General features: G+C 61.2%; 1 protein-coding gene across 3 annotated transcripts in view; it reads left to right on the forward strand.

Moving 5' to 3' along the window:
- ADGRA1 (adhesion G protein-coupled receptor A1) overlaps positions 1-9887 on the forward strand; it is a 41171-nt gene that overhangs the window by 5266 nt on the left and 26018 nt on the right. For 2 of the 3 annotated variants that reach the window (XM_017513570.2, XM_037733140.1), the window contains exons 3-4: positions 6504-6631; positions 8065-8188. In XM_017513570.2, coding sequence (XP_017369059.1) covers positions 6504-6631; positions 8065-8188 — 252 coding nt within the window. Of the gene's footprint in view, positions 1-6503; positions 6693-8064; positions 8189-9887 lie in introns of those variants that run through there. The other variant, XM_037733141.1, reaches the window with a different exon arrangement.

Here is a 9887-nt window from a genome sequence, read left to right on the forward strand (position 1 = left end):
CTGGTGTGCTGTGGTTGCTGTGGGGTGGGGCGGTGTGGATGGTGTGCTGTGGTTGCTGTGGGGTGGGGTGTTGTGGATTGTGTGCTGTGGTTGCTGTGGGGTGGGGCGGTGTGTCTGGTGTGTGGTTGCTGTGGGGTGAGGTGGTGTGGCTGGTGGAGTTTTGTTTTTGTGGGATCGGGTGTGGTATGATGATGTGGTTTTGCCCTTCGTCCCTCCTTTTTTTTGTGAAATGGAGTCTCACCTTGTCGCCAGGCTGGAGTGTAGTTACGTCACCCCAGCTCACTGCAACCTCCGTCTCCTGGGTCCAAGCAATTCCCCAGCCTCAGCCCCCCAAGTAGCTGGGACTGTAGGTGTGCGCCACCATGCTGAGCTAATTTTTGCACTTAGTAGCAGCAGGGTTTCACCGTGTTGGCCAGGAGGGTCTCAGTCTCCTGACCTCGTTGTCCGTCTGCCTTGGCCTCCAAAGCGCTGGGGTTCCAGGTGTGAGCCACGGTGCCCGGCCCTTTGTTGATGCTTCCATTCCACAATCGCAGTGTTGAGGTGCAGCTGGGAGCTTGAGCTCATCCTCCCTTCAGCGTTCAGGCCCCATGCCTACGGCATCCTCACCTGGTTAGCGTCTGTGATCCTGTGTGGTCACCTGTGAGCTGCCAGCTCTCTGTGAGGAGGGTGGGGGCCCTCACAGAGAACTGAACGGAGCCCCTTCCAGCTCTCAATTCGGGGCTGACTCTTGCTCGCTGGAAGTGCCCTCGGCCGGGCGCAGTGGCTCACGCCTGTAATCCCAGCACTTTGGGAGGCCGAGGCAGGAGGATCACCTGAGGTCAGGAGTCCAAGACAAGTCTGGCCAACGTGGTGAAACCCCGTCTCTACTAAAAATACAAAAAGCAGCCAGGTATGGTGGTGGACGCCTGTAAACCCAGCTACTTGGGAGGCTGAGGCGGGAGAATTGCTTGAACCTGGGAGGTGGAGGTTGTAGTGAACTGAGATCGCGCCACCGTACTCCAGCCTGGGCGAGAAGAGTGAAGCTTCACCTAAAAAAAAAAACTTTGGAAGCACCATTTGCTGCGTCCTGCAGTTCCCAATGGCAGGCCTGAGTGAGAGGCCAAGCCTGAGCCACCTCGCTTGGGGGGAGACCTGGTGTGTGGAGAGTTCCTTGGGTCTAACACGCCCTTCCCCACATGTCAGCACCCCCCATCCAGGAAGGAGAGTGCCTTGGAAGCTCCACGGAGAGGAGGCAGTGGCTGAAGGGTGAAGCCCTCCCGCGCCGGCACTGTGACTCTGGGAAGCTCACAGGCCCAAGGTGGAGGCCAGGCTCCCCGCGGTGCCCCCAGGAAGGGGAGCCTCGGAAGCCAAGAGTGAGGAGGAGGCTGCAGGTTCACCCCGAGGCCCTGCTGTCCAAAGGCAGCCCCGAACAGAACCAGGGTCAGGTCCTGGGCCAGCGGCGGCTGTGGGAGATTCGGAGCTCTGAGTTGCTGGGAAGAAGTGAGCTCGCGTGTGGGGGTTTATCTCTGTGGGACTTTCACGTGGGGGCCTCTGCCTGGCCTGGGTGCAGGAGGGGCAGGGGCCTGGGACGCAGGGTCTCTCACAGGCGTGAGGATACTCGGTTGGGTTTCTGAACATTTCAGGGCTGTACTGAGTTCCTTTCAATTTGTTGCTTTTTAGCCTAATAACTAAATCACAAAACATGGCTACAGTCCACTGCCGTCATCCACAGTGGAGGGTTTGGCATCCCTCAACCCACTTCACGTTTTCTGTAAAATTAAGAACTTTAAACAAGGAACCGCCAGTCTAGAAAGAAAGTATCTGTGACATTTTAACTTTTTTTTCCCAAATCTCTTCAAAACTTTACTAGCCCACATACCCCTTCAAGACAAAAATCATAACACGCCTTACAAACGTGATGCGGAATACGGACCGTCTGTGTTCTGGGTGAACCCATCGCTTCTCCTCCGCCTCTGCCTTCCCCTGGAACACATGCATGTAGATGCAATTACTATTTAAAAGGCAGACGGGAATGCATCAGGCTCTCATGAAACCAGTCTTTGTCGGCACAGAACCAGGAAGTAAAACAGGGAGAACCAGGAAAACCAAGGAAGAAGAACAGGAAGAAGCACCTGAATGAAGGAGAAAGGGGGAAGGGGAGGGGAGGAAGAAAACAGAGAAGGGAGGGAGGGAGGGAGGAAGGGAGGGAGGGAGGGAGGAAGAAGGAAGGAAGGAAGGAAGGAAGGAAAGGAAGGGAGGGAGGGAGGAAGGAAGGGAGGGAGGGAGGGAGGAAGGAAGAAGGAAGGAAGGGAGGGAGGGAGGGAGGGAGGAAGGAGGGAGGGAGGGAGGGAGGAAGGAAGAAGGAAGGAAGGGAGGGAGGGAGGGAGGAAGGAAGAAGGAAGGAAGGAAGGAAGGAAAGGAAGGGAGGGAGGGAGGAGGAAGGGAGGGAGGGAGGGAGGAAGAAGGAAGGAAGGGAGGGAGGGAGGGAGGAAGGGAAGGGAAAGAGGGAGGAAGGAGAGAGAACCTGAAGCTGGAAGGAGGAGGAGAAGGAGGAGGACTGGAAGCACCTGGAGGATACCTGTGTCTTCCTCACCCGCCGGAGCTTCGGGCCTGGCCCGGGACGCCTCACCCTGCAGGGAGGAATGTTGCTTCGGGCAGCTGGTGTCCCCAGGTTTGAAGAGGTCACTTTTCCACCTCTCGCTGTCACAGAGGGCTGAGTTTGATCACAAGATCCACACACAACTTGACTCGCCGCTTTCTTCCCGTCTTTACTCCTCTCTTCTCGTTTCTTTGACACCCTGACCCCCTTGATGTGCGGAACACACCAAAGAGGCCTCCAATTAAAAAGAGAAAATGTAGAAGGAAGTTGGCCGAGAAAGAGGGGACACAAATACGCCGGAACTGGAGTCCCCCACGTTGGGCCCACACGCTGGCGACACTGTGGGCTCCGAGGCGGCCGACGGGAGGTGGAAGCGGCCTTCCCAGGGGAAGCGGACACGGCTCTCAGCAGCTTCTCCAGCAACCTGGGCCGTCCTGCAAGCACAGAACCGAGCTGCCATTCGGGCCGTTTCATCTGCGCCAGGAAGGCTGGGGACCACCCTCATCCACCCCACCCCACCCCCTTGGGTTTCCTGGCCCGTGTTCTTCAGCCCCCGAGCCCGGCTGCGTTCCGCGCCGAGGGTCCCGGAGCTCTGCTTCTGTGGCCTTGCAGGGACCTGTCGGCCACCACGTTAGTCCGTCAGTCAGGCTCCGTTCAGCCACAAACTGGACCATGAGACCTGGGGACACGTGCAAAGAGGAGCCCGTGAAGGTGCAGACTTTGAAACACAGCATCTGTCTCCACTACACAGCACCTCCTTTGAATTTTAAATGTCACCTCTAAAAATGTAAAAAGGCACTGCTGGTAACTATAATTTGGGGAAAAAAAAAAAAAAAAACAAATCGAATGTCTGTTTCTTACCAAATCTTTTGCTGACCCACGGATCACCGCACAGGTGGGATCACAGATCACCACACAGGTGGGGTCCCCGGCCCAGCCATCGGTCTCGCAGCATCTCTGGGAGTCCAGCCTGCCCTGCTGCCTCGGTCCCGTGAAGCCTCGTGGCTTGGCCTTCAGGCGAGAAGCCCCCATGCACGCCGGCGTGGCCCCCACTGTCACTGGAGCCCGGGAGGCGTCCTCCCCCACAGCACAGCCCACATCTTGGACGCGCACTCTGAGATCTTGCCTCTTGCGTGAAAAGCAGCTCTGACGGGGTTAACACGAAGGAGTTTTGTGTTTGTGACTAAAAGCCGCAGACAGGAGCCTTCACGTGTCTCCTTCACCGGCCCTGGGGATGGAGGCAGCGGGACAGGATGCAGCTGGTGGGTGCCCGACACTGGGGCTGGCACTTTTGGCCTATCATCGCGCCACCCCTGCCCCCACCCCAGCAGCCGAGCAGGAGGCTGAACCCAGCAGGTAGGCGCTGCAGCCACAGCAGACCCAGGAAGGCCCTGGGGGGATGCGTGAGGGCCGGGCGCCAGACCACCCCGGCTCTTCAACACAATGGATGCAAAGTCCTTGTTCCAGGGCGACCCACCGAGGAAACGCTCCTGGTAGAATTGGGAGGGGCTGGACACAGAGTGGACCGCACACGGCTTCGCCCACGGATCCGGGTTTGCGATAGTGGCTCGTGGGTCCTGCGTAAAGGATTTCAGTTCAGGTTTCTTTTAGACCCTAGGTCAATGTCATGGAGGAAAAGCCATCGATTCTCATGGAAGAATCCTGGGGAAGAGGATCCGAGGGCGTCGCTCATGCCCCGTTAAACCTTCAGTTCTTCCACCCACATGGGGCATCCTCCTCCTCCCAGCAACAGAGAACTCACGAGATAACCTGAGCCAGGAACATGAGTTCTCCGTGACTTTGGAGCTGCCTGCACGTGGCAGGAAGCGGGCACCAACAGAACCAGCAAATGGGGGACAGAGGGCCCCAGCGCCCCCTGAGCCCCTCGAGGGCCCCGTCCATCCTCTCCCTCCAGAAGCCAGAACGCTAAGGAGGGATGTGCGGTGCGTCTGCAGCAGGCTGGGCTGTCCCTGGGGCTGCCAGAGCTAGAGCTGGGAACAGATGCTCGCCCCTCACCTGTCGAGGAGGCGATTGGCGCTTTGGGCTCTGGGGCACTCAGGAGAATCTGGGCAGAGGCCCACCAAGCTTAGCTCTTCACAGAGGGGCAGAGTGAAGGTGGGGCTCCCAGGCCCCGACCTTCCCGAGAACCCTCAGGGGCCTCGTTCCAGGGTGGGCCTTAGAGCCAAGCCTGAGCCACAGGGTGCTCTGTCTCTGTGGGGTCTCGGTGTCCAGGAGGAAAGGGGCAGATTCTAAACACCCTGCGGGAAGCCAAGTGTCTGCCGCGCACACCGGCTCTGTGGCATCGCACCAATACCTGCTGCTCTCACACAGGTGCCTGCACCCTCGCACAGCTTCAGGCCCCTCTTCCCGGGGTGCAGGGCCCCACCAGTGCCCGCCCTGGCCAGCGCTGCTCAAACCCTGGGGCAGGAACGGGTCAGCCAGCCCCCCAGCTCCCCGGAGCGCCCTCTGAGCACAGTGGACACTCCCTGGCCAGACAGGAAGTGTGGCTTCAGGGGGGAAGCAGCAGCTCCGGCGCCCACTGGCTGCCTGCCTCACCACACCGGTGACGCTGCCTCCGCCCAGCGCCCCTCACGCGCCGGAGGCTCCCTCTCTACTTCCCGCCTCACTCAGCTGGTGCCATCCCAGAGGCCCGGACAGCTGCCTCCTCCTGCCCGACGCCCAGGGCAGCACCCATGGCGCCGTCAGAGCTGCCGGAGCCTGGCGCAGGCGCAATGATCATGGCAGGTGCGGAGGGGCCGGGTGGCTGCAGCCCCCACCCCTGCTGGCAGCCACCCACGGGGTTCCTACAGGGACACGGCACCTACCCCGCGGGGCACACTCGCCTGCCTGAGGGTCATAACGAAGCACCACACAGTAGGGTCCTAAAGCACAGACCTGTGTTTCCCACGGTCTGGAGGCTGGAAGCCTGAGATAGAGCTGAGTGCAGGCTGGTGCCCCCGAGGCCTCCTTCCCGGCCTGCACACGCGTGTTTCGGGACGCTGGTGCCCCCGAGGCCTCCTCCCCGGCCTGCACACCCGTGTTTCGGGACGCTGGTGCCCCCGAGGCCTCCTCCCCGGCCTGCACACGCGTGTTTCGGGACGCTGGTGCGCCCGAGGCCTCCTCCCCGGCCTGCACACGCGTGTTTCGGGACGCTGGTGCCCCCGAGGCCTCCCGGGCCCATGCAACCCTCTGCGCTTCCCTGGTGAGCTCGTCTCACTCACCTGATGAATGAAAGCTGAAGCCCCGTCAGCTCCACGCCTTTCCAGTGGGGACGTTTTTTCCGCAGTCTACTTGGCCACGGAGAATGCATGTTCTCCTTTGAACTCTGACCCTGAGCCCTTTTCTTGGACAGCAAAGCAGGTGGAGTCGGTGGCATCCACACTCGGAGTGGGGCCTCCGTTCCGGGTCTGTGGGCGCCTAAGGGCCTCCGCTCTTTCTCCGCCTGTCACAGAAGCCTGCACAGAATCCCGTGAGATGACAGGCAGGGTTTCGAGGGTGTGGGGCTCGGGGTGAGGCCGGGGCATCCTGGGGAATTCGCTGCCCTCTGTAAGGTCCATCCAGACCCCACCGGCCACCGCCAGGCTGCAGGAAGAGAGGAGGCTGCAGGCAGGCGTCAGTCAGCCGAAACCCCGCCTCGGGAGCCGCCTCAGAGCCGCACAAGGGTGCCCTCGGCGAGCAGAGCCGTGGACGGGCGAGGACAGAGGGCGCTGGGTGGCTGCGCGGGGCCCGTGCACTCCCTGAACGACTGCAGACGCGGCCTGACCCTCCTGCCCCAGGCAGCCCCCTTTCCCTGGGGCCCCACAGGAAAATGCTTGGAGTGGCTGCAGGGGAGGCTGAGCCTGAAGGGGGTTCCCAGGTGACGGCGCCGCCCACATGGAGCCCCCGGTGGGGTCGGTCACGCGGGTCTCCTCTGCTTCCTCCTCAGGATCTGAAGACCGTGCTGTCCCTGCCCCGGTACCCAGGGGAGTTCCTGCACCCCGTGGTGTACGCCTGCACGGCTGTCATGCTGCTCTGCCTGCTGGCCTCCGTCGTCACCTACATCGTGCACCGGAGGTGAGCCTGGCACGGGCACAGGGTCCACTTTGCCCCAAGAAACCTGCTTGTACCTTCAAAGGCAAGTCCCTGAAGGGCAATGTCACCCCACCTAGTGTAGTAAAAGTCCCTGAAGGTACAACTCCGTCACCGGCCAGCTCAGACCTGCCCAGCACCAGGTGCCCATCACACAGCCGAGGGCGGACGGAGCTGGGGAAGCCACCCCGTCAGGGTCACTCAACAGCATCCCCCACGTCCTTAACTGGGCGAAACAAGTTCTCCCAGAAATGGGTGCCATGTCGGTCCAGACGCCCTGAGAAGCTCATGTCCCTGGGTGGTCAGCATGGCCTGCAGAGAACGTGAGGTGGCCCAGCTGTGGTCAGAGTGGGCGTGGCCTCCGCCAATCCTCGGCAGAGGCTCAGGTATGTCTGAGGCCGAGATCACCTTGGTAGCGGACACAGCTTGGATGCGTCCAGGGCCACAGTCTCGTCAGAGACTCGGACGCACTCGAATGAGGCTGTGATGGCCAGAAGAGGCGTGGGCAGGTCCGAAACGTGGCTCGGTCTGTTGGGGCCACCGTAGCAGAACATAGCCTCGGGGATTTACCAACCGTGGAAGCTGGCTGCTCAGTTCTGGAGGCTAAGGTCTCAGACCAAGGCCCGCATGGCACTGTGTGTGGAGAGAGGCCACTCCAGGTGCACGGACCGTGCCTGCACCCCGTGTCCCTCCCGTGGAGGGAGGGGCCCTCTCGGGGCTCTTAGGGTCCCTGACCCCACCACACAGCGGAGGCCCCACTTCCGAAGATCATCAGCTTGGGGGTTAATGCGTCCCAAGAACTGGGGGGATAAAATACGTTCAGACCAGAGTGACTGCGATGATGGGGAGAGGCTGACGCCAGGCCGTGGCCGGAGTCTTGGTGGCCATAGTGCAGCCATACCTGTGCTGGCCACAGCCTGGGCAGGCCGGGCCTCAGACGTGGTGGTGGTCACGGAGAGAAGTCACGGCCACGGGCGGGCATGGGGGGCTCGGCCCAGGCTACAGCCGGGGTCTCGCTGAGTCACTCCAGCCACGGCCTCTTCCTGGCATGCCAGACCCCTGCTCAGCGGGATGACCCGTGCTGGGACCCTCTGTCTCTGAGACTGTGTGGCCATGACCTGGAGTCTCAGAGTCGCAGCATCTTCATCCACCCAGTGATCAGGTTGTTCAAGCTTCTGCAAACCCCTCCCAGACTCAGGGTGCCAGGGCAACCTAGGCCAGGACCACTAGTAGCCACCACTCAGGGCACACTTGGCACGGCCCGTCTGCTCTCCCCTGACTGGGTCCTCAGACAGTTGCCCCTGACCCCACGGAGAGCCTGGACTCCCCAGGGTCAGAGCCTGCACCCCAGGGAGCTCCTCTCCATCCCTCCCCCGGTGGAGCCGCTGCTCACATGCACCTGCTTTCCTTTCCCACAGTGCCATCCGCATCAGCCGCAAGGGCCGGCACACGCTCCTGAACTTCTGCTTCCACGCGGCCCTGACCTTCACAGTGTTCGCCGGTGGCATCAATCGCACCAAGTACCCCATCCTGTGCCAGGCGGTGAGTGTGGGGGCGCCTTCGTCAGAGGGAAGTGTGTGAGCGTCGTCTTGTTTACGAAATAATATTCCAGCATGTGCCCAGACATTTCCTGGGAGAGGAGCCAGGCCCCGGCCTGTCGGTATCTCGGCTTCATGCCACAGGAGTTCACATGCCTGATTCCACTGCATGGAATCCAGACTGATTCCACTGCATGGCCCCCTCCAGGCCTGTGCTAACCTGACATTTACCATCCCCAAAGGGAGTGCTCGCCGGGAGCAGGGACACAGCTTGCCCCTCCCAGAGAAAGTGGCGGGGTCAGCCCAGGAGGGGCATGCGTGCCGGTCCAGGGAGGAACCTGTGAACTCTGCCCCCAAGTCACCAGAGAGGCTACTCAGGGAGCCTCCTCCCCTCGCAGGGAGAGCTGAAGCCTCAAGGCACTGAGTGTTGAAAAGAACAACACACAGAATGGCTCTTCAGGCCCAGGTGACCTTGGTTTAAAAGTGGGGTGCATGCATCACACACAGCTTCTGGCAGAGCTCATGGTAGGCACTTACATCAAATCTGAGCAGGGTCCTCATCCACTTTGCACTGTGGCTCATGGCCAAGGAGAGGACCCGCCTGGAGCCTCTGTAGCCCTAGCCAGCCCAGCCCCAGTGGCCACCCCCCTCCAGCAGTCACACAGCCCAAGTTCAGCCCTGAGCACAGTCACCTCCACGACCCAGGCACAGCCAGGGGGTTTCCACAGATCATCAGCCCTGCGGTTTCTGGGACCCTCCCAAGTACCTGGCACTGACGTGTGCCCGCAGATAGCAGTGGCCGGGATTCACGCAGGGGCTGTTTCTGCAGGGGCGTCGGGGGAGAATCGGGGCTGAGTGCACATAATCCCCCTCCCCTCCAGGCTCCCACACCTGCAGCCACCCTGGGGCTTCCTTCCCAGCACCACACTTCCCTGCGCAAGGTCAGGGCGGGCCAGGCAGGCACTCACACAAACACAGGGCCCTGGCATCTGGCACGCAGAGAAGACATCGTGTACGTGAGACCACAGGTCGTGGCAAACCACCAGGAGGCCATGCCCCCCACCCAGGCCTGGGCCCAGCAGAGGAGTCCTGGCAGCACCTGAAGGCAGCTGAGATCAGACACACCTCCCGCCTCCTTACTTGTTCCTCTGGTAAGCTGGAAACAACCACAGCAAGTGCCCGGGAAACGCAGTAGACATCCCGCCTGTGAGTGCCTGCAAGGGGCCATTTGGAGGTGGAGCCAGGGGCCGTCACCGCCAGGCCTGCACTTTGCCACCAAGCACGCTGCATGCTGCGATGAAGCCTGCCGGAACCGCGGGCGGGGACGCCACCCAGGGCCTTCTGCAAATCCTCCCTGTGCCTTCGGGACACCCATCACTCTCTCGCTCTCAGCCTACCCGGGCGGAGCTCCTGGGCCCAGACCTGCGATGACAGCCCGGGGTGGCTGCTGGGGTGTTGGGGCCGCAGTCCGGCTGGTCCGGAAGGTTCCAGAGGGGTGCGACCTTGGAGGAGACCTTGTTAAGGCAACAGCCTTCAGGAGGCAATGAGTGGAAAAGATGGTGGCCGATTTCCAGATGCAGCCCTGATCTCCTACAGAGCACCGTTCACTGACTCAGTGGCTCACTCATTCACTCACTCACTCATTCACTCATTCACTCACTCACTCACTCATTCACTCAGTCACTCATTCACTCAGCCACTCA

This window comes from Cebus imitator, unplaced genomic scaffold (assembly GCF_001604975.1).
Source record: "Cebus imitator isolate Cc_AM_T3 unplaced genomic scaffold, Cebus_imitator-1.0 Scaffold495, whole genome shotgun sequence".
Lineage (NCBI taxonomy): Eukaryota > Metazoa > Chordata > Mammalia > Primates > Cebidae > Cebus > Cebus imitator.